At 39.8% G+C, this 25469-nt stretch overlaps 1 protein-coding gene and 1 pseudogene across 2 annotated transcripts in view; both read right to left on the bottom strand.

The window, feature by feature from the left end:
- Positions 1–6604, bottom strand: LOC113453188 (zinc finger protein 202-like). The gene is made up of 5 exons (XM_026724702.2): positions 5199–6604; positions 4797–4911; positions 4603–4670; positions 2921–3050; positions 1–2082 (listed from the first exon to the last, which is right to left on the bottom strand). The coding sequence occupies exons 1-5, from the start codon at positions 5640–5642 to the stop codon at positions 1034–1036; spliced, it is 1806 nt and encodes a 601-aa protein (XP_026580487.2). The 5' UTR covers positions 5643–6604; the 3' UTR covers positions 1–1033.
- Positions 6605–19235: 12631 nt separating this feature from the next.
- The window catches only part of LOC113453809 (zinc finger protein with KRAB and SCAN domains 7-like), a 50522-nt pseudogene continuing 44288 nt past the window's right edge, over positions 19236–25469 (bottom strand). The window contains exons 3-5 of the transcript XR_015740527.1: positions 24355–24423; positions 21336–21494; positions 19236–21056 (exon numbers count right to left, since the gene is read on the bottom strand). The product of XR_015740527.1 is annotated as a zinc finger protein with KRAB and SCAN domains 7-like (transcript). The remainder of the gene's footprint in view (positions 21057–21335; positions 21495–24354; positions 24424–25469) is intronic.

Here is a 25469-nt window from a genome sequence, read left to right on the forward strand (position 1 = left end):
TTGATATTTAATTGACTTTATTTAAATCAACTTTAGATGACTTAATTCTCATCACACTTTAGAAGAGTAAAATATGGCTGCAATGCTTGAAAAAAGATTTTGCACATGCATTTGGGGTGGCTTCCAATCATTGTAGTTCCTTTTGTGAGAGGAATCCTCCATCCCTTCAGTTCTTCTCATGCACTGTACATTGATGTGCATGTGACAATTCCCTCAGATCATGAGGCTTCTCCATACATAGTACCTGGCTCAGGTCATAGTTCTACACTGTGGATGCAACTTTGAGTCTTCTTTGGAATTCTTCACATCACACAGGTGGCTCCCCATCTCATTTTGGTCAGGAGGATCAGAAGTCGTTTTTCTGAAAGAGTTTTTCTTAATTCACATTATTTATTTTGGTCCCACTAATTTGCAATTATCACCTTTCTTGCTTGATCATTTGCAATGTCAGCACAGTGGCATCATTTTGTTATTTTAGTGAGTAGCCCTAACTTGGGACTAAAAGAGAGGGAAAAATTGAAAGTAGGAAACCTCTTACGTGTCACTTTTAAGGCAATATCACAACAGGACTTTATAATATCACATTTCATCTCACTCTAAACTTTGAAAGAACCTGAATTCTCTTTGAATTATAACTTTTTTTTCACAGCCTAGAATCTCTCTCCTCCATTACTTCCAACTTTTCTGAGGACAGAGAACAGTAACTCTAAGAAACTAAGTATGCAATGAGGAATAAGAAAAGGTGAAATAATTCTAAGATTAAGAAAAAGGAGAAAAATTTAAACTCTTTTAGTGTGATTAAGTGGGAAGAACAAACAACTACGGAATAGGAGGCTTCACTTTTTGTAGCTAAATGTAGATACATTCAAAAATCCGCAGTTCATAATTAAAATGGCATGTTCCCATTCTTTACATTTTCATCAATAAACTCATCTCCCTCAGGCTCCAGTCGGGAAGATCAAACTAAAAAAAATGTCTAAGCTCAGTCTCTGTAAATAGAAAAAAAACCATAAATTTAATTACCTTTCTAGAATTAACATATATTCTCACTCAAGTGTATCTCTGTATGGGAAATTAGGTAATTGCTCCTACTAAAGCTCTCTCCACACTCCATGCATTTAAATGGCTTCTCCCTTGTGTGGATCCTTTGATGGCGAGTAAGGTGATGGCTCTGACTAAAAGTTTTTCCACAATCTGTGCATTTAAATGGTTTCTCCCCTGTGTGGATCCTCTTATGGAGAGTAAGGGCACTGCTCTGACTAAAAGTCTTTCCACACTGTGTGCATTTATATGGTTTCTCTCCTGTGTGGATCCACTTATGGGAAGTAAGATTGCAGTTTACACTGAAGCTCTTTCCACATTCCATGCATTTAAATGGTTTCTCTCCTGTGTGGATCCTTTTATGGCAAGTAAGACCACTGTAGTGGCGAAAGCTCTTTCCGCATGCCATGCATTTGAATGGTTTCTCCCCTGTGTGGATCCTTTGATGAGTAGTAAGTTTACTGTGTTGGCCAAAGCCCTTTCCACACTCCATGCATCTATATGGTTTCTCCCCTGTGTGGATTAATTGATGGGAACTAAGTTGTTTCCTATAAGTAAAAGTCTTTCCACATTCCATGCATTTAAATGGCTTCTCCCCTGTGTGGATTCTTTTATGAGAAATAAGATTACTGAGTAGTCTGAAGCCCTTTCCACATTCTGTGCATATATGGGGCTTCTCTCCTGTGTGGATCAGTGGTGGGTTTCCAAATTGTTTCCTACCAGCTCTAAGCACGGTCCAATTGTAATTTTTTCCATTGTCTTTGCATATATTATCTTGTCCTTTGGTTTCATTTACATCTAATGTGTCTTTGGATAGTTTTACACCTTTCCCAATATATTTTTTCTCTATTTCTTCCAGTTGCTGAAGAAACTCCTGCATGTGAGCCTCAATGGAAGATGAGCTTTCCTTATTCCAATTATTTGAGGGGTTTCTCTCCTGCCTTTGGAATTCCGTTTGAATTGCAGGCTTCTCCTTTACGTCTCCATGTCTGAATCCTTGGAATGATTCCCTTGGCTCTTCATAGTCCTGCTCATTATCACCTTCAAGGGGAAAGAGAAATAAATATGATAGCAAGGTTAAAGAAAAGGATCAATCAGTGGTAAATAATCGTTATTGCCTTCTGAAACTTTTCAAATTCTAAGATTACATGTTTGATTCTTTACAATGGTATAAATGATAATTCCCACATGAATGAAGCATAAAAGATTTAAGGACAAGCAAACATTATTCTTGTTTATAATAGTCCATACATATTCAAATCTCAACAAGAGCCAGCTCTGAGTTAAAGAAAAATCAAAGGAAACATCTGAAGATGTATTAGGAGAAAACCTAACATGTATTGGAAGGGTGCCAATTCCAAGGGAGACCTGCGAGAACTAAATCCCCTTTGAAACTCATCTTTTTCTTCTTATACAAACGATATTCCACTTGCATTTTGTTTTTAATTTGCCAAAAATCACATGATTGAAGAGAAAAAAATAGTGTTCTTCTATTAAGCTTAAGCTGCATGTTTTCAATGGAAAAACAGCAGCATTTCATCCCCAATTCTAAGGCTCAGAATAGAAATCAAACAGAAGTAGTTAATCCACATACTTAAAGGACAATATTTCATAAGATTGATATGGAATTATCTGGGGCAAAAAAGCTGAAATCTGTGATAGAGCCAAAAAATTACTTTGTCATTGCCATGTTTAAATAGAAATAGAAAATACACCAGATGCAAAATGACACAGGATGCATCTAAGCAGAACGCCACGGATCTATTTCCTTCCTAGGAGGAATAGAACGGCGTATTTCTACCTGCTTCCTTTCCAGAGATAACATCTATTTGAAATTTTTAAAATAAGTGAGAGACTGGAGAATAGGAAATATCCTTACTAAGAAAAGACACGTTCCTGTAATTTTCCAGCATGACTTCCCAATGCAGAGCTTTTTGGTCAGGATCCAGTTCAGACCATTCCTCCTTGGAGAAATACACAGCCACATCCTCGAAAGAGACAAGGCCCTCCTGACAGGGAAAGAGAATACACAGAAGGTCCAGGAAGAATTGTAAAAATGGTTCTATTTTTTATAAATTTCCCAAGCAACTTTATGTAACTAAGGTAAATGGCGATGCTTGTTAGGATTCCAAGGTTTACATGAGAAAACAGGCAGGGCCAAAAGCTTTTGATGGAAGAAATAGTTTGTAAAGGTTTTATCGATTTTACTGATTTTGCAGGATATTCAATGCCATTCAGTGAAAGCAACAGCAGTTTCCTTCTGGTTCAATTGAACTACCATCATCCATCCATTCACCCACCCATCCAACCTCCAGCAACCATCAAAGATGTCTGGAATCAATTGGTATTTGGGGGTTCCAAAACTCCACCTATCAGTGCCTCCAATCCTTCCTGTATTTGCGGAAGGTATTTTTTCTGTGTTTCGGGGGGAGGATTTGTCAAGCTTGAAATTGTCAAAAGTGTAGCCATTTTAGTTTGTGGTAGTATATATTCTTTTTCTTATTTTCTCTGTGGTAGTCATGGGGGGAAGGGTTGTGGACTTCACACATTCCTAAGAGGGGAGGAGTGGAGATAAGAAGAGTGTTATGGCTAGGTGATTTTCTTTCCCATGGGAAACGAGCTGTATGGACTTGGGCCCCTGGAGGTGGAGATTTATGACATCAAGCAACGTTGTTTTACTTCTATTGGAGAATGTGACTTTTGGGAGTTGTTTCTAACTTCTAATATTGTGGGGTAATTCCGGGCTGGGTCAGATCCAGAATTACCATGGACTTTGCCAATTTGATGCTTTCCTAAATGAAAGAAATCTTCTGGAAGATGGACTTTGTAATTTTTCTTTTAACATGGATTTCATTACTTGGAAACCTGATAGGATTCCTTGCAGCATTTTAGTAAATGTCTCATGGTGTCCCAAGGAAGAGCAACCCTGTCTCTCCTCAACACCTTCATGAAAGTGCTGGGAAAGATCATCCAGGAAGTTGTTACTGGTCCTCCTCACATTGTAAGGAAGTGGCTTGTAGTCTGAGACATCGACTGAATGATAGGTAACAAAGCGGAAGAAATTTCCTGAGGAAGAGATTTCTTAGGGACCTATGACAAATTGACCGCAGCAAACTCACTATGGTTAACTTGCCATGGCCAAATCACCGCAGGACAACTCGCTGTGGCCAACTCGCTTATCTTATCCCAGATTGTAAATAAAACATTTTTTTAAAAATGTAATTTGCCAGTGTAAATATTTAATTATTTTTGAGCATCCTTGCACAAATGCAAGTCAAAGAATTACAAAAAGAAGAGTTATCACAAAGAATTATTTGAAAAGTAAATATAGTAGTTAGCGTAATTACAACTATTATAATAATTGGCAATAATTAGCATTTATTTAAAATGCTGATCTTAAAATAAGATTTCCTAATAACAGCCTCACCTTGCTTGGATGCCCAAAAATAAGCCAATTCAGACAAGAGGAAAAAATGAAAGGTGACTGTACTATGTATACCACCTTGACTTTCTGAAGGAAAAGGAGAATACAATTCTAATACAAAAATTTCCTCTTCTTACTTGAATTGGAGTTTCAACCCTTGATTCAGCTCCACCATCAAGAAGGCTCAACTTCCTACTATTCTTCCCTGTGAGGGAGACAGAATTTACACTGCATAATTCATAATGCCGGAGGTGGTGTTCTATAGAAGAGAAGTCATATAGAAGATGAGACAGCTGAGATCTCTCTGCAGAATGGGAGAGCCTTGTATTACCTCTGGTCGTGTCTTGATTTGGATCATCCTGAGAGATCTTCCTGAAAAACATTTCCAGAGATGAACTTGATGGATGTCTCTGTCTCTTAGGATCTCTGATCTCCATCGTGAAAGACTTGAAAGAGTAGGCAGGAAACAAGAAGAATGAATGGACAATACATATCAAGATTCTTCTTCTGTGAATGCCACTTTGAAGCTCCAGAATCCATCAATGTGGTTGGAAAATAGGAAAGGAACAACTATCACAAATAACAGAACAATGTCCTACAAGAATTAGAAGATTCTCTACATATAATGAATGCCAAAGAATTCTGGTAGGCAAGGGTCAAGAATTCGAACACACTGTTAGATTTAGACTATTAGATTTAATCAATTCTGAGCTCCCAAATGAAGATCTCTCACCTGCCACTCAGTCCACTCCTTCTCCTTCTCTGCCTGGCTCAGGAGGAAGCCTTCCACCAGGGCCACCGCCTGGGAGCTGGTCTCTGCTCCACACTCCCGCACCCAGCTCTCCATCTGCAGGGGCAGAAGCGCCAGGAACTGCTCCAAAACAACCAGGTCCAGCATCTGCGCTTTTGTGTACTTTTTTGATCTCAACCATCGACTACAAAAGGAATGAAGTTGACTGCAAAGTCCTCGGGGTCCTTCATCCTCCTGGTGTTGGAAGCTCCTAAAGTTCCAGGGCTGAACGTCTGAAAGGGTGGATTTCTCCTCCAGGATCTTCTGCCCAGTTCTTGCCCAGATCTCCCCACAGCTCCCAGGCTGGACACCAGAAAGGCCTTTTCCAGTTCCCTCACTTGATAAAGATTGACTTTTCATTTTTTGTCCAAACACCTTTTCAGTCATAGCCCCATTCCTGTAGCTACAGATTAGGCAAGACTTTCAGCAGAGGGAGCACAAATGGCTTCCAATATCTGTATTTTAATTAGAAAGTGGTAGATTATTTTAACCCCATTTTAACACTCATTCCAACAGAAAGTAGTAGTTTTCTGAGCTAGTACAGGATTACGGTTAGTCCCTGCATATGAATGTGTGTTTGGTCATGTCTCAAAGTTTGAACCAAACTTTTTGACTGACATCCATGAGTGACCTGGAACATTGAATAAATTTATTTTGGGTCATTTTCAATTTCGTTTTAGGGTTTGCTTCATAAAAATCTAGACCTACATTTACATACAAGCAGGGTTTATACAACATGGCAAACTGTAACAGGTTAACAAACCATAAAAGTTCATTTAAAAAAAATGAAATGCCAATAAATAACCTCAGTTCCACTTCCCTTTCTTCAGGGTTTCCTTTTAAAAAGCCAAATCACATAATTCCATGCAGGCAGATATCCAAAACATACCCCAAACACAAACATACTAAGCAACTGTTCACATGAGACACCGGGGTTGGTGAGGTCCTGGTTCACTCACGCTCCTAAAAGAAACTGAACTACTGGGGATCGAACCCTATTTTAGCGTCCTCCAGCACAGAAGGAGAAGGCGGGCACAATCTCCTGCAGTTCCTCCCTTGCAACCATGTTTTTCTTTCCTGCTCCAGATTTGCCCTCCAAGCTCTCCCCATCTCCCACCTCGGAGCTCTCTCCAGGCTATGAGGGGGTTGAAGGATTCTCCCAGGACCCTTCCTCCTCTCTGGGGATTTGTTCCCGGGGCAACGCGGCTCGTCCTGAGCACCGCTTCCCTCTGCCTGCCACTTGCATGGAGAGGGGCGGCAGGGGAACATGGGATCCGGGCTCTCCTACCCCCAGGACTCATGAGATTGAACCTGCATGGAGATTTGGCTTCTCTCCCTTCCTTCTCTAGCACGAGCACCCTCTGCACGCGCACACTCTCACACACACACTTTTTGCACACGGAGACACACGCACACTCCCTCCCGCCACTTACCCTGCCCACCTCTAGTTCTCCTCCCTTCAAGACTTTCCGACACCCATTTAAACCTCCTGCGGAGCTCAAAGGGTTAAATAGAGATGGGGAGCGATGCGTCAGATCCAGTGACGTCACTTCCCTCCCATTCTCCTATGGTAAATCACCTCTGGCGTTCGCCCTCCAGTGGCCGAATGGTGAATCGCACGGTGTTGGAGACCGTGAAGCTTTAAAATAAAGGGAGTGGACTGGAACTGGTAATAGCGTGAAAAGTGATTTAATTTGTGCATAATACTGTTGATTACTGGAAGAATCCGTACAAAGAAAGAGGAGCTTTTCTTTATTTTTATTTTCCCCCCGATCTTTCTTTTTGACGGCCAGCTGTTTCATTGTTGCTGTTTAATGTTGGATCTTAGAGCGGGGATGCCACCTACTAGTCAAAGAAGATATTATATATTAGTACATGGTGGGAATAACCTTGGAAAGTAAGAATTATTTGACAATACTGAACAACAGGGGTCTTCAAACTTGGCAAGTTTAAGACTTGTGGACTTCAACTCCCAGAATTCCTGAGCTAACATGGCTGGAAGAGGGATTCCGGGAGTTGAAGTCCACAAGTCTTAAAGCTGTCAAGTTTGAAGACCCCTGCTGTACAAGAATAACAAAGAATAAGAAAATAGTGAAAGGCAAACAACACCTGGAGGGCCTTTTTATTTTGGTTCCATATCTACTTGGCTGCTTGGAAGCTTGGAGCCTTTTGAAGATTTCTAAGGCAAGGTGGATTACAATTAAGGAGAAACATCCTTGAAATGGAATATCTGACTTTGTGGAATAAAGGCATTTGGGGAGAATCTGCCTGGTCTCAGGAGAGGGAAGCCAATGCGGGGAACGAACGAGCTGTGAGTTTGTGGCAACTGCCAGCAAGGACTGCAAGCTTAAAAGGGACCTTCCTTTCCAGAGATAACATCTATTTGAATTTTTTAAAATAAGTGAGAGACTGGAGAATAGGAAATATCCTTACTAAGAAAAGACACGTTCCTGTAATTTTCCAGCATGACTTCCCAATGCAGAGCTGTTTGGTCAGGATCCAGCTCAGACCATTCCTCCTTGGAGAAATACATAGCCACCTCCTTGAAGGAGACAAGGCCCTCCTGACAGGGAAAGAGAGCACACAAAAGGTCCAGGAGGAATTGTGAAAAAACAACAACAATGGTTCTATTGTTTATAAATTCCCAAGGCAACTTTATGTAACTAAGGTAAATGGCTATGCTTGCTATGATTCCAAGGTTTACATGAGAAAACAGGCAGAGCCCAAAGCCTTTAACTGAAGCAATAGTTTGGAACGGTTTTATCAATTTTACTGATTCTCCAGGACATTCAGTGCCATTCAGTGAAGTCAACAGCAATTTCCTTTTGGATCGATTGGGCTACCATCATCCATCCATCCATTCACCCACCCACCCTCCAGCAACCATTAATCTGGAATCAATTGGTATTTGGGGGTTCCAAAACTCCACCTATCAGTGACTCCAATCCTTCCTGCGTTTGGTGTTCTATAGAAGAGAAGACATACAGAAGATGAGACAGCTGAGATCTCTCTGCAGAATAGGAGAGCCTTGTATTACCTCTGGTTGTGTCTTGATTTGTATCATCCTGAGAGATCCTCCTGAAAAAACATTTCTGGAGATGAACTTGATGAATGCCTCCTTCCTTCAGGATCTCTGATCTCCACCATGAAGACAGGAAACAAGAAGAATGAATAGACAATATATATCAAGATTCTTCTTCTGTGAATGCCACTTTGAAGCTCCAGAATCCATCAGTGTGGTTGGAAAGTAGGAAAGGAACGACTATCACAAATAACAGAACATCCACATATAATGAATGCCAAAAAAACCACTGGTAGGCAAGGATTAAGAATTCAGATTTAGATGTTAGATTTAGACTATTCTCCCAAGAGAAATTGAACTCCTGAGGATCCAACCCTATTCTAGTGTCCTCCAGCACAGAAGGAGAAGGCGGGCACAATCTCCTGCAGTTCCTCCCTTGCAACCATGTTCTTTCCTGCTCCAGATTTGCCCTCCAAGCTCTCCACATCTTCTACCTCGGAGCTTCTCCAGGCTGTGTGTGTGTGTGTGTGTGTGTGTGAGAGAGAGAGAGAGAGAGAGAGAGAGAAGAATTCCCCCAGGACCCTTCCTCCTCTCTGGGGATTTGTTCTCAGGACAACACAGCTCATCCTGAGCACCGGTCCTCTCTGCCCAAGGAGGTGCTGATCCAGTTCTACAGATTTAATCTGTCATCTGCATTGGCCAATAACTGTCTGATTTGGTTCTGCAACCCAGCAGGACAGACAAAGACTTCAGAGAGTAACTAGGACTGCAGAAAAAACAATTACTACCAACCTGCCTTCAATCGAGGACCTGTATATCGCAGGAGTCAAAAAGAGGGCTGTGAAAATATTTACAGACCCCCTCACATCCCGCACATAGACTGATTCAATTCCTTCCCTCGAAACAACGCTATAGTATAGAGCATTGCACACCAGAACTAGACACAAGAACAGTTTTACCCCGAAAGCCATCACTCTGCTAAACTAATAATTCCCTCAACCCTGTTCAACTATTAAAAAGTCTCTACTACTATTACTGTTAAATCTTGTCATCACTCCTTATCACCCATCCCCTCCCTCTTATGACTGCATGACTGTAACTTTGTAGTTTGTATCCTTATGATTGATTGCTTATTGTACCCTATGACTATCATTAAGTGTCGTACCTTATGATTCTCGACTCCTGATGAATGTATCTTTTCTTTTATGTATACTGAGAGTATTTACACCAAGACAAATTCCTTGTGTGTCCAATCACACTTGGCCAATAAAGTATTCTATTCTATGAAGGATTCCCCCAGGACCCTTCCTCCTCTCTGGGGATTTGTTCCTTGGACAAGTCCTGAGCACCGCTCCTCTCTGCCTGCCACCTGTGTGGGTAGGGGTGGCAGGGGAACATGGGATCCGGGCTCTTCCACCCTCAGGACTCCGGAGATTGAACCTGCATTGGGACTTGGCTTCTCTCCCTCCCTTCTCTACACAACCACCCTCTGCCCCGCCTTTGCATGCAGACACACACACACACACACACACACACACACACCACCACTTACCCTGAGCACCTCTAGTTCTCCCCCCTTCAAGACTTTCTGGCACCCATTTAAACCTCCTCGGAGCTCAAAGAGTTAAATAGAGATGGAGTGATGCATCAAATCCAGTGAGGTCACTTCCCTCCCATTCTCCTATGGTAAATCACCTCTGACGTTCACCCTCCAGTGGCCGAATGGTGAATTGCACATTGTTAAAGACCATGATGTACAAAGTCCTGTTTTTGATAAAGACATTTATCAGTCATTAATTGGTAGCTTATCCTATTTTAGTAATTGGTCTAGGCCAGACATAGCATATAGTGTCAACCAATTAGCCAGGATTAACGCTGAGCCTACTGAAAGGCACTGACAAGCTGCGAAGCGTGTGTTGAGATATCTTAAACAAACGCTGCATTATGCATTATATTTGTAGCCTAAGGATGAACTAAGTTTAGCTGCATATGCCGAAGGAAGTTTCGCTACAGAAGTACCTACATGTAAATCAACGTCAGATACTGTAGTATTATTAGGAAAGGTGTTAATTGGATGGCAGTCTATTCAACAAAAACATCTACGCTTATCAACAATGGAGACTGAATCCTCATGTTTGTCTCTATTATGTATGGACTTAGTGTGTTATAAACAACTAATGATAGACATGGGAATTAATGTAAAGGATCCTATAGTTGTATATGAAGACAACCAATCAGCAATTCAGATGGATTCCAATCTTGCCGTAAAGACAAGATCAAAACACACAGACCTACGATATCTGAATGTGAGACAATGTGTTCAAAATAAAATGATTAAAATGGAGTACTGCATTTCAGAGAATAACATTGCAGATCATTTTATGAAAGCCCAAGGCACTGTAAAACATAAGGCTTGCTGTGAGGAATATGGACTTAAACTGTAAGGTGTTATATATTGTCCTACCCAAAGGGGAGAATGTTAGGAATGATAGTCACCTAACAGTTGGGTTGGCAATATACTGTATATATCAGGATAGTCATTTAATACTGTATCTTTAAGAGAATGCTGTAATTGTAATTGGGTGTGGTTCCTCCAACGGCCATAAGATGGAGCCAGAAACCTGGTTTGTTCTTCTTGTATTTCCCTACTGCCTTATGCCTGATTGTCATTCTGCTCGGATTGCTGTGAGTCTTGCAACTGTTAGCAAACTATGTTTACTGAACTTTGTTGATGTTACTGGACTTTGTTTTTGGATTATTTCTGGACTGAATACTGACTGCTTTAACCATGTATGACTTGGACTGTTTGTTGGACTTTGCTTACTCGTTTACTGGAAGTAAAACCTACATTTTACTATTCAGTTTATCTGTACTGTATTTTGTCTAATGCTGTATCTTGTCAACTAATCCCCCATTCTTTTTATCTTTTCCATACCTGGATAATATTTGAAGGTAAGCCCAGCATTCTAAAACTATTCCTTGGCAATTCAGGTAGTTTCTCTGTTTTAGTTGATGAATGCCCTTTTATCCCCTTATCTAAATTATTAAGTATTTTAAGATTTCTTTATTCCACAGGTCAATATATAACTGCAGCAACTAAGCTGTTTGAGCCAAGCCTTTGGCTCAATTACTATATGGCACCAACTTAGACCCAATCTCGTTATGTGCCATAGGAACTGCAAGTTTTTGGTCCAATCCAAATTTTTTAAGAGCAATTTTCCAAGTTCCTCATTGTGTTTCTAATGGTTCATTATATACTGATATGTTGAAGGTGAAAACTAGAATATGGGAAACCGTATTACTCTAGCGGTTGAATGTGACACTTGTCTCTCTAAATCCCTATAACTCTACTGAGATTAGAAAACAGAAACTGTTTACAAGGAGCTTTCTCCCAAAATTTACCCTTACTTGCTATTATCTTTTGGTGATCAGCAAGGAGAGTTACACTTAAGTAAAGCCGGTTTGAAATAGACCATCAAATGGACACTGGTAATAATACTCAGCTTCCCATGGCAGATAGCAGGACATACACACTGACATCCAATCGGGTGTCAATCCATTTTACCATCTCTTGGCTTACCTGTATTTCCCAGAAAATAAGCCCTAATGCGTCTTTTGGGCCCCCGTATATATAAGACCAGGCCTTATTTTCGGGGATACACAATAATTATTACTATTCTTCAACTGTAAACCTTTTTATGCTTTGCAAGAGTTTCCCTCATTTATCTTGATTGGAGCTTATATACCACCCCAGGTTTGCACGAGCAGCGCACTTTATTCTCTAGGTGACCAGATACATTACTTTTTAGAGAACCCTAACCCCCAAACCTCTGGTGATCTCAGAGAAAGACGTGTGAGGTCTACTTCATAGAAAAAAGATTGAAAAGGTACAGAGTGACTCCCACTTGCTTGAAAGTTTGGGCTGTGACCGCCATCTTCACACAGGTTTTTAATAAATCACTGGATATGCATTATGTCCCTTCTTGCTTTTAACACTCTACCAACATCCCATTCCTAAGAAATCCTCCATCAGCGTGCAAGCCAGTTGCTATGATATCTGTAGTCAGGAAGACATTTGAGAGGTTACCTGAAAGTCATCCCAGATCCACCGTTAAACCCCTTGAAGTTTGTCTATCAAGCAAATAGATCGGCAGATGATGCTATCAATGCAACATTGCATTACATCCTGCAACATCTTGAATCCCCCGGGACCTATGCAAGGGTCCTTTTTGTGGACTTCATCGCTTAATACCAACACTCCAGAAATTCTTCACTCTAAATTGATCCAGCTTGCTATGCCTGTTCATACTTGTAAGTGGATAATCAGCTTTTTGAAAGATAGGAAGCAATAGGTGTAGTTTGGAAAAACTACATCTAGTACCCCAGGTGCCCCTCAGGGCTGTGTGTTCTCTCCACCGCTCTTCTCCCTCTGTACCAATGCCTGCACCTCAGGGAAACCCTCTGTAAAAGTTCTGGAATTTGCAGATGATAAAATGGTCATTGGTCTCATTTAAGTTGGTGACAAAGCTTCAGGTTTCATTAATATTTATGTTTTGGATATTTTCTGCATAACTGTTATTATATTTATGCAATAGGATTTGTCATGTTTATAAGTCCATCTCGTGAGATAAAATGTACATTTCCAGGATTTGTTGGAAGTTCCATTACATATTCTTGCCAATCTATTTGGAATCAAATACTATCAATACATCATCTTATAAAAGTTTTCTTTCAAACTGTAATTCAAAGTAAACTTTAAACGGTTAGTCCACCTATTTTCCCATTGATCTAACATATTATAACCAAGATTTTTCTCCAATTTTACCACACTATCCTTAATATGTTCATCTTCCATGTTCATCCCAGGTAGTATTTTTTAAACTTAAGAAATCAAGTGGTCATATAATTATTTTATGTTAGTGCCTTTTGGCAAACCTGATTCTCAGATAAAATTATTTCTCCTTCAAATCCAAAAGTATTAAATTGGCTCCCATTGCTCCCGTTTGCTGTTTTTATATAAAAACTTTTATCATCTTCCTTCACTCCGTTTAACCCTGTTGCAAATTCTTCAGGTGTTTGGTGCAACCTTTCTGTTAGTGTTTGGGGATAAACCCCCAAGCAGAGTATGCAGCAGCAGTCAAGCCAGGCAGGCAAATGAGAGAGAGAGTGTGCCCAAGAGTATACACACACTGGAGACAAAAACACTGTTTGTGGTTTTAAAATAGTTATTTAATTCATACAGAGATTAAGAAGTGTCATTCAGTCCATATATCATTATCCAGTATATCCATCCAGTTATCAAGTCCATTAACAGTAAATACAATGTCCTTATCTGCTTGTAAATCTTCTCCTTCCGATACCTTTATCTCAAAGACAACGCTGAATCCTCAGCTCACCAAGCAAACAGTCCTTGTGTTCAGTTGAAATGGTATCTGGCACAGTAGCCTCCAAAAGCAAGCAGATAGACATTCCAGCAGGCAGCAGACCAGGAACAGAACCAGGTGCATCCAGAAGCCGGGTCTATTACGTTTCCCTTCCTACCTTTATTACTGCCTGCAACCACACCCACAATGACATTGCAGTTTCTTGTGCTTAAAGCTACAAAACACTTAAAACTAGGTTTACATATTTATTCAACCCAAACCTGGTTGGTGTATCCATATACCCAACATTCTCCCCTTTTGGGTGATATAAATATGTAATGCCTTTACATTCTAAACCCATATTTTTCACAACTCTCTAGATGCTTAATGGCACCTTGGGCTTTAGTAAAATGATCAGCTACATTGTCCTCCGACATGCAGTACTCCAGCTGTATCAATTTACTCTGTACAGACTGTCTTACATTAAGATACCTCAAATCTGTATGTTTACTTCTCGTTTTAACTGCAATATTAGTGGCCATTTGAATTGCTGCCTGATTATCTTCATGTACAACTATAGGGTAAGTTACAGTTATACCCATATCCTTCAACATTTGTTTGTACATAATCAACTCAGTACACAATAAAGATAAACAGGAGAATTCTGCCTCCATAGTAGACAAACTTATATGCTGTTGCCTTATAGACTTCCAGCCAATTAATGTCTTACCCAGCATTATGGCTGTTCCTGAAGTCGACTTTCTAGTATCTCTTTCTGCTGCAAAACTAGCATCTGCATAAGCACTCAATATAAGCACCTTTTGGTTCTAAATACAGTGCATGGTGTAATGTACCTTTAAGATATCTTAGGATTCTTTTCAATGCTATCCAGTGACATTGAAGCGGGTCATTATTGTGTCGTGCCAGCTGATTAATACTAAAAGCAATATCTGGCCTTAACCAATTGCTAATATATGATAAGCTACCAATCAAGGATTGATATAGTTCCTTATCACATTTGGGACTTTGAGTATCCATTTTGCAAATATCCTGACTCATTGGAGTCTTTGCAGGCTTACAAAGTTCCATCTTATAATCTATTAGCAATTTAGATATCTTATCTTCCTGAGATATCTTAAAACCTTTCTGTGTTTTCAATATATTCAATCCTAGATATCTCTTTATCTCCCCTAATTGCTTGATTTTTATTTTCTTGGCTAATGATGCAATTATTTCATTTGCTTCATCATTAGTTTTAGTTATCAGAGCAATATCATCAGTAAACAACAATAATAATGATATTTTCCCATTCTTTTCACTCTTAAATAGACATGGGTCGGCTAAACCAGCTTTAAACCCTATATTGGTCAGTTCCTTCACAATATACTGGTTCCATTCATAGCCCGATTGTTTAAGACCATAAATGCTCTTCTTTAATAACCAACAATCATTATTATTGTCTCCTTTAACTCCATTAGGCCTTTTCATATACACAGTATGTCTTAGTGGAGCGTGCAAGTAAGCAGTTTCCACATCTAAATGGTTAACTATATATTGCTTGCTTGCTGCCCACACTAATGCTGCCCTTAAAGTTGCTGCTTTCAGACTAGGTGCAAATACTTCATCATAGTCTGTTGCACTTTGTCTAAAGCCTTGGGCTACTAACCTTGCCTTATGGATTGTGTTTCCATCCTTATCTGTCTTTATTTTAAAAATCCATTTGCAGCCAATGGTTTTTTCATTACTAGGTAATCTCACGTTTTCATACACTTTCATATCCTTCAGAGACTTCAATTCTTTATTAATTGCTGCATACCAATTTTCTTTCTCTTTAGAAGGATACCTTTTAATCTCATCCACAGTATTTGGGATTCTATTTTCCTGACACACTGTGTTAGCCTGGTATCTTTCAGGCGGTCTAGAAATACGTGTAGTCCTTCTGGGAATTACTGGGCTTGGTTGAGTTACAACCTGTTCCTCATCCTCAGCTATTTCTTCCTCTAGGGGCTGTACTTCTTCCTGTACTTCTTCCTTTACATTATTTTTAAAGTTACAGGGATACTTAATGGGATTTCTATATGATTCAATAATCACCTCGTTATTATTATCCTGCTCTAACTTATCCCATCCTACGTGCTCTAGAAATTGGGCATTAGCACTACATAACACCTTAGATGCGCCTTTCTCCCAAAATCTATATGCCCTATGGTTAGCTTGGTAACCAACGAAGAATAATTGTTTAGCTCTATGTTGCCCTTTACGCCTGAGTTGTGTAGGGATATGCACCCATGCTGGTGCACCAAATGTGTGCAGGTAACTCAGATCAGGCTTCCTGCCATGCCACATGGTGAATGGTATTTCACCAGTGGTTGAGTTAACAACATTATTTAATAAATTATTAGCACACATTGTGGCCTCCCCCCACAAAGAATCAGGTAACCCAGAATCAGTTAACATAGTACGGGTCATCGCCTGCAATGTTTGGCCTCGCCTTTCAACAAATGCATTGTGCTGTGGTCTGTATGGTGCAGATGTCTTATGAGCTATTCCAGCTGCCTTTAATCTATTCTGGAATTTGCTGTTAACAAATTCCGTGCCATTATCTGTCACCAGGGTTATAAGTTGCCGTTTGGTTTTTCTTTCAGCAAACTTTAACCAATTGAAGAAATGTTGATATGTTTCAGTTTTGCTTTTCATTAGGTAGCAAAACCCATATCTAGAGTAATGGTCCATAATGCTCAGTATATATCGAGCACCCCCCATACTTGGTTTCTTTGGACCTATAATGTCTGCAAATACTACTTCTAAAGGTTCTTTAGTTTTGAAACCATTTAGCCTATTTGCAGGCATTATTTTACTCTTATCTTCACAACAGACATTACAACGCAAATACTTATCACAGGGTTTTAACCTTATTCCTTCAGATAACTCAACTGTACGTTTTAGCATTTTAAAATTTACATGCCCCAAACGCCTATGCAATAAATGGATACATTCATCATGAGGCTTGATATTATTAAATACAGTCTGTGCCTCCCCTTTCTTACTATCATGTAAGACATATAATGCTCCATTTAAAGCTGCAGTTACCTTTTTGCCATCTCTTTCCAGTATGCACATATTATTTTTAAATGTAACCACATATCCTAGTTTATCCAATACTCTTACAGAAAGTAAGTTCATTTTTAACTGTGGTACATACAACATTTTTATATTCTGGTTTAAACATGGACAATAAGCAATACCTTCACCCTTGGCCTTGAGGTGCCAACCATTGGCAAGTGATATACGTTGTGAGCTTGTAGACATTTTTATAAACTTTGTCTTATCTCTCGTGATGCAGTGGGATGCACCACTGTCCACCACCCATATATCATTCTTCATATCACAATTGCCAAACATGGCCAGTTCAAAGGATTTCTTTGGCTTCTTTACATTCTGGCTTTTTACTTTCCTGCAGAATCTTGCCAAATGTCCTCTGCCTCCACAATTAAAACACTTTTTAATTGTGTATGCCATGGAAGATAAATTCTCTTCCTCCGGGTGCTTTACTTTACACAGCTGGTTTCTTTCAGGCTTTGAAGATAATTTCTCTTCCTTATTCTTATCTTCCCTCAGCTGGTCACGTTCACTCCTTCTCCTGGCTTCTTCTAATAGCCTGCCAGTTATCTCAGTTACTGATAAACTGTCTTTTGGCAACATCTCTAATGCAGTCACAAAATCATCATAGCTTCGATCCAAAGAAGACAGTATGATGTATACTTGTTGCAACTCATTAAATATAAGCTCTTTTTCTTGCAGTTCTTGAAAAATGCTTTTCATACAGTTTAAATGAGTTAACATGTCTCCATTTATCTCAAGATGTGTTCTAAACAGCTTCCGTGTAAGATTGATATGAGCTCCTACACTGTCTCGAACATATATCTTTCTAAGATTCTCCCAGCAGTCTGCAGCACTTTCCACTCCACGGATATGAATGAGTTGCTGGTCAGACAGAGTGAGACCTATGATGCACAAAGCCTGTTCATTCTTTCGTTCATAGTCCTGTATCAGTTTATAATCCTCTTCATCGTTAGGATTTAAGTTAGATACATCTGGTGGGTTTGTTATTATGTTCCACAAACCTTCTCTTCATAGAAGTAAACTACATTTCATTGACCATGAAACATAGTTTGTTCCATCTAGTCTGGATATCATGGACAGACTTGGCAAATTTACTTGTGCCATTGCTCTTGTGAAAAATAACTATTTAACAAACAGTTTGTCTTTACAGTAATGTGCAACTCACCCCAAAAACTCTCACTGCTATAACCTGGTTAACTAGACTGTGCTCTCTGCTGGGCCCATAACCAATGTTAGTGTTTGGGGATAAACCCCCAAGCAGAGTATGCAGCAGCAGTCAAGCCAGGCAGGCAAATGAGAGAGAGAGTGTGCCCAAGAGTATACACACACTGGAGACAAAAACACTGTTTGTGGTTTTAAAATAGTTATTTAATTCATACAGAGATTAAGAAGTGTCATTCAGTCCATATATCATTATCCAGTATATCCATCCAGTTATCAAGTCCATTAACAGTAAATACAATGTCCTTATCTGCTTGTAAATCTTCTCCTTCCGATACCTTTATCTCAAAGACAACACTGAATCCTCAGCTCACCAAGCAAACAGTCCTTGTGTTCAGTTGAAATGGTATCTGGCACAGTAGCCTCCAAAAGCAAGCAGATAGACGTTCCAGCAGGCAGCAGACCAGGAACAGAACCAGGTGCATCCAGAAGCCGGGTCTATTACGTTTCCCTTCCTACCTTTATTACTGCCTGCAACCGCACTCACAATGACATTGCAGTTTCTTGTGCTTAAAGCTACAAAACACTTAAAACTAGGTTTACATATTTATTCAACCCAAACCTGGTTGGTGTATCCATATACCCAACATTTTCATTTAAATTTTTAGCCATTGCATCAAATTTATCAAACATTTTTTGTGGTTTGTAAATTCAAGAACATTTTCTACTCAAAACTTTCCAAAAAAACTTGGACATTAAAATCCTGTTTCTTATAGTCTTTCCTTTCCTTTTTCTTACTTTTTCTTCCTTCCCTCTTTCCTTCCTTCCTTTTCTTTCTTCTATTTTGCTTGATATGTAGTTCTAAAAATACTTGATTAGAGTTCTCTCATTCTTAATCAACTTTAGTGACTTCATGGCCAATATAAAACGTATCAAATAAATAATCTTTAAACAATCTTTAATACCAAAAAGATTTTAAAGTGTTCCCTAATAACACTGTTTCTTAGATCAAAATTGCTGTTCCCATAATGAAAGCAGGAGGAAAGGAAAAAAAGACAAAATTTTCCCCTTCTTGAATTAAGAAACAGTATGTATAAGGAAAATGGAATGAAATACTAAAGTTTTTTAAAATTTATATAGCAATTTCAAATAAATAATTTTAAAAAAATTATAATTACAATAAATAGCCAATAACTCATCTAACCTTTTCACTAAATGATCAAAAAGCTCAAAATGGCGAAAATCACTTCACTTCAAGAGACTGAACTTTGCCATTTCCATTCCATGCCATAAATCAGAGGAAGACTCATCTTGAAGGCAATAAAACTCTTTAATCATAGCTCAACAAGGGATGTATTAGATTTAGCAGCATTCAACCTGGCAATTAACATGTAATCAATCTACTCAAAGAAAAAGGCAAAATAGAAAGAAAAAAACTTAAATATATACATAGCTTCAAAATGCATCGTTCATAATTAAAAAGAACACATACATACTGTTTTAATTTTAATGAATATATCCCTCTCTCTCTGGGGCTGCCAGTTGGGAGGGCCTAACTCAAAAACACCTTCCTTTCTGAGTTTGGTCAATTAAATAGGAAAATCCATAGATTTAACCCACTAAATTAGCATAGATTCCCACCCAAATCTCTTTCTGTTTCAGAAATTGGCTCCACATCTCTATGGATCCTTTTATGGGAGGTAAGCATACTGGGTCGGCTGAAGCACTTTCCACAATCCATGCATTTAAATGGTTTCTCTCCTGTGTGTGTCCTTTTACGGGAAATAAGATTACTGTATTCACTAAAGCACCTTCCACATTCCGTACATTTATATGGTTTCTGGCCTGTATGGATCCATTTATGGGATGTAAGATTACCAAGTTCACTGAAGCCTTTTCCACATTCTATACATTTATATGGTTTCTCCCGTATGGATCCTTTTATGGGTTGTAAGATCACTGTGTTCACTGAAGCTCTTTCCACACTCCATGCATTTATACGGCCTCTCTCCTGTATGGATCCTTTTATGGGATGTAAGATTACCAATTTCACTGAAGCCTTTTCCACATTCCATACATTTGTATGGTTTATCCCCTGTGTGAATCCTCTTATGTCTTATAAGGGCTGAATTTACATGGAAGCCCTTTCCACACTCCATGCATTTATATGGCTTCTCCCCTCTATGGATCCATGTATGAGAAGCAAGGTGACTGCTATGAGTAAAAGTCTTTCCACATTCCATGCAATTGTAAGGCCTCTCCCCCGTGTGGATCCTTTATGGGAAGCAAGTTGACTGCTATGAGTAAAAGTCTTTCCACATTCTGTGCATTTATATGGTTTCTCCCCTGTGTGGATCCTTTTATGGGTTGTAAGATCACTGTGTATTCTGAAGTCCTTTCCACACTCTATGCATTTATATGGTTTCTCACCTGAGTGGATCCTTTTATGGGATGTAAGATCACTATGTACTCTGAAGCTCTTTCCGCACTCGATGCATTTATATGGCTTCTCCCCTGTGTGGATCCTTTTATGGGAAGTAAGATTACTGTTGCAACTAAACCCCTTTCCACACTCCATGCATTTAAATGGCTTCTCCCCCGTGTGGATCCTTTTATGGGAAGTAAGACTACTGGGTTTGCTGAAGCCCTTTCCACACTCCATGCATTTATATGGTTTTTCCTCTGTGTGGATCCTTTTATGAATCTTGTTTTCACCAAAGCTTTTTCCATGCTCAAGGAATTTATTCGGCTTCTCTCCCAGGTGAATACCTTTATGTGATGGAAGAGACCCATTTTCTTGAGAAAGTGTGAAAGTCCAATTGGATTCTTTTCCATTATCTTGGTATATACACTCTTGTCCTTTGGCTTGGGTCAGATAGTGTCCATTTACATCGAATGTGTCTTTGGACAGTCTTATACCTTCCCCAATATATTTTTTCTTCATTTTCCTTGGTTGCTCAAGAAACTGCATCGGAGCATCAATGGAAGATGAGCTTCCCTCATTCCAATTATTTGACTGATGTGTCTCCTGCCTTTGGAATTCCATTTGAATTTCAGGCTCCTCCATTACGTCTCCATGTCTGAACCCTTGGAATGATTCCCTTGACTCTTTATGGTCCTGCCCATTATCACCTTCAAAAGGGGACAGCAATAAAAATGATAGCAAGGTTAGGGGAAAAGATCAATCTGTCAGAATTTATAATAATTGCCTTCTGATATTTGCCAGATTCCAATACACTGCATGTTTCCATGCTTACAACAGAATGACATAATTTCTACATGCATGAATCATAACTCTGAAAATAGCAAAGCATTTTGGTAACAACAACAATAATAATAATAATAATCAGAAACAGCCTATAATTACAAAATGTCTTCCTGAACTGATTGGAGAATAGGAAAGACCCTTACCAAGAGAGGCCACGTTGCTGTAATTTTCCAGCATGACTTCCCAATGCAGAGCTTTTTGGTCAGGATCCAGCTGAGACCATTCCTCCTCGGAGAAATACACAGCCACCTCCTCAAAGGAGACAAGGCCCTCCTGACAGGGAAAGAGAGCACACTGAAGATCCAGGAAGAATTGTTAAAAAAAACGGTCTCATTGTTTATAAATTCCCAAAGCAAAGCTATGCACCAAGGTAAATGGCTCTGCTAAGTAGCATTCCAGGGTTTATGTGAAAAATTGGACAGAGAAAAGGTTTGGATTGAAGGAATGTTTTGGGTAGATTTGATCAAAAATCAGGCTTTATTGATTCTTTAGGACTGTCAGAGCCTTTCAGTGAAAATAACCCCAATTTTCTTTGGATCGACTGATCTGCCATTCATCCGTCCACCATTAGAAGACTTCTGGAGAGAATCAGCTGGCAGGTGGGCCTTGGAAACCCCACATATTAATGACTCCAATCCTCCCTATGTTTCCAGAAGGAAATGTGGGGATCTCTCTGCGGAGGGGCATTTTTTGCAGCATTTAGTGAATGGCCCATGGTATACCAAGAAGCTGCAGTCCTATCTATCCTCAACCCCTTCATGAAAGTGCTGGGAAAGCTCAGCTAGGGATTTGGCTTCTGCTTCTTCTCAGATTGTAAGGAAGTTGCTTCTAGTTGGAGGCATTAGCTGAATGGAAGATAACAAAGCGGAAGAAATTTCCTGAGGAGGACATTTTTGCCTTTTGCAAAGCTGGATTCTTTGGCCTCCAAATTCAGGCATAAATCAAAGCATTTGTTTTGCAAGCCAAAAGTGCTTTTTCAGAACAATTTTTACTCTGAGAATTTCTATGAACTTGCAAATTACAATTATTGTAATAATAATTGGCAACAAGTAGCAATTTTTTAAAGTACTAGTCTTAAAAAAGATTAATGGAAGGAGACAGTATTATGTACACCACCTTGACCTTCTGAAGGAAAAGGAGAATACAATACTAATAAACAAATTTCCTCTTCTTACCTGAATTGGTGTTTCAACCATTGTTTCAGCTCTGCATTCAGGAAGGTCCAACTTCCTACTATTCTCCCCTGTGAGGGAGACAGAATTTACACTGCATAATTCATAATGTAGGAGGTGGTGTTCTACAGAAGAGAAGATATATTGAAATGAGACAGCTGAGACCTCTCTGGGGAATGGGAGAGCCTTGTATTACCTCTGGTTGTGTCTTGATTTGGATCATCTGGAGAGATCCACCTGAAAAACATTTCCTGAGATGAACTTGATGGATGCCTCCTTCCCTCAGGATCTCTGATCTCCACCATGAAGGACTTGAAAAAGTAGGCAGGAAAAAAAGAAGAATAAATGGACAATACATATCAAGAAGTAGATTCTTCTTTTGTGAACACCATTCGGAAGACCCAGAAATCCATCAGTGAGGTTGCAAAGAAGGAAAGGAATGACTATCACAAATGAAACAAAAATGTTCTACAAGAATTATTTCCACATGTAATGAATGTCAAAGAACTCTGGTAGGCAAAGTTTAAGAGTTCAAAAATACTGTTTGTTATATTTAACCAGTCCTGAGCTCCCAAATGAAGGTGTCTCACCTGCAACTCAACCTGCTCCTTCTTCTCCTCCGCCTGGCTCAGGAGGAAGCCTTCCACCAGGGCCACCGCCTGGGAGCTGGTCTCTGCTCCACACTCCCGCACCCAGCTCTCCATCTGCAGGGGCAGAAGCGCCAGGAACTGCTCCAAAACAACCAGGTCCAGCATCTGCGCTTTTGTGTGCTTTTCTGGTCTCAACCATCGACTACAAAAGGAATGGAGTCGGCTGCAAAGTCCTCGGGGACCTTCATCCTCCTGATATTGGAAGCCCCTGAAGTTCCAGGGCTGAACTTCTGAAAGGTTGGATTTCTCCTCCGGGATCTTCTGCCCAGTTCTTGCCCAGATCTCCCCACAGCTCCCAGGCAGGACACCAGAAGGGCCTTTTCCAATTTCCTCACTTGGTAAAGATTGGCTTTTCATTTTTTTTCTGTCCTGTAGTGCAACTCCAAATGGGTCCAGGGCATCTTCTGGATCTCCAAACACCTTTCTATTCATAATACCATTCCTGTAGCTGTCTCTATCCAATTTTTTGCCTCCAGCAGAGGAAGTTACAAATGGCTTCCAATTTCTGTATCTGAGATTAATTAGAAAGTGGTGGATTTAATCCCCAATTAAAACATATCATTCTAATGGAAAGGTATGTTTTTCTGAGCTCCATTAGGGTGACATTGACCACTTAATCCCTGTGCATGAAGGTATGTTTGGTACAAATGTTTAGATTGGTGTCCATCATGGATTCAGAACACTGAACTAATATATTTTGGATCATTTTTAGTTTCTCTTTTTCTCAGAAACCTAAATCTGCATTTATCTGCAAGGGGGGGTTTAGGTAAACTCTAACAGGTGAACAAAACATAAAAGCTCACTTAAAAGAAAGAAATGCCCCAAAGTGACCTGCTTTGGATGTTCCCTTTCTTCAAGGTTTCCTTTTTAAGAGTCAAATCACACGATTACACACAGGCAGATATCTAGAACATATCCAAAGCAGAAAGAGGCTAATCAACTGTTCACGTGAGACACCGGGGTTGATGAGGTCCTGGTTCACTCACCCTCCTAAGAGAAATTGAACCAAATTCAGGCACAAATCAAAGCATTTACTTTGCAAGCCAAAAGTGCTTTCATTATGTGCTTTTTCAGAATTTCTATGAACTCGCATTGGCTTTTAATAGGGTTTTATTTTAATCTGCTCCACTAATTTTCTTACCAGCGACTGTAATCAAAGCTTTTTTTTAAAATGTTAATTTGCCAGTGTAAATATTCAATTATTTTTGAGCATCCTTACACAAATACAACTCAAAGAATTACAAAAAGAATTTGCATCATGAAGGATTAGAATAATAGTTAGAATAATTACATAATTACAGTTATTGTAATAATAATAATTGGCAAATTTCCTCTTCTTACCTGAATTGGAGTTTCAACCACTGTTTCAGCTCCACATTCAGGAAGGGCCAACTTCCTACTATTCTCCCCTGTGAGGGAGACAGAATTTACACTGCATAATTCATAATGCAGGAGGTGATGTTCTACAGAAGAGAAGATGTATTGAAATGAGACAGCTGAGACCTCTCTGGGGAATGAGAGAGCCTTGTATTACCTCTGGTTGTGTCTTGATTTGGATCATCTGGAGAGATCCACCTGAAAAACATTTCCTGAGATGAACTTGATGGATGCCTCCTTCCCTCAGGATCTCTGATCTCCACCATGAAGGACTTGAAAAAGTAGGCAGGAAAAAAAGAAGAATAAATGGACAATACATATCAAGAAGTGGATTCTTCTTTTGTGAACACCATTCGGAAGACCCAGAAACCCATTAGTGGGGTTGGAAAGAAGGAAATGACGGTCTATCACAAATAAAAGAACAATCTCCTACCAGAATTATTTCCACATATAATGAATGGTAAGAAACTCTGGTACGCAAAGTTTAAGAGTTCAAAAATACTGTTTGTTATATTTAACCAGTCCTGAGCTCCCAAATGAAGGTCTCTCACCTGCAACTCAACCTGCTCCTTCTTCTCCTCCGCCTGGCTCAGGAGGAAGCCTTCCACCAGGGCCACCGCCTGGGAGCTGGTCTCTGCTCCACACTCCCGCACCCAGCTCTGCATCTGCAGGGGCAGAAGCGCCAGGAACTGTTCCAGAACAACCAGGTCCAGCATCTGCGCTTTTGTGTGCTTTTCTGGTCTCAACCATCGACTACAAAAGGAATGGAGTCGGCTGCAAAGTCCTCGGGGACCTTCATCCTCCTTATATTGGAAGCTCCTGAATTTCGAGGGCTGAACTTCTGAAAGGGTGGATTTCTCCTCCGGGATCTTCTGCCCAGTTCTTGCCCAGATCTCCCCACAGCTCCCAGGCAGGACACCAGAAGGGCCTTTTCCAATTTCCTCACTTGCTAAAGATTGGCTTTTCATTTTTTTTCTGTCCTGTAGTGCAACTCCAAATGGATCCAGGGAATCTTGTGGATCTCCAACCACCTTTCTATTCATAGTACCATTCCTGTAGCTACAGGTAAAGCACCTCT

The sequence above is a fragment of the Pseudonaja textilis genome, unplaced genomic scaffold, assembly GCF_049901715.1.
Source record: "Pseudonaja textilis isolate UNSWEBS1 unplaced genomic scaffold, rPseTex1.2 PTEXCTG44, whole genome shotgun sequence".
NCBI lineage: Eukaryota > Metazoa > Chordata > Lepidosauria > Squamata > Elapidae > Pseudonaja > Pseudonaja textilis.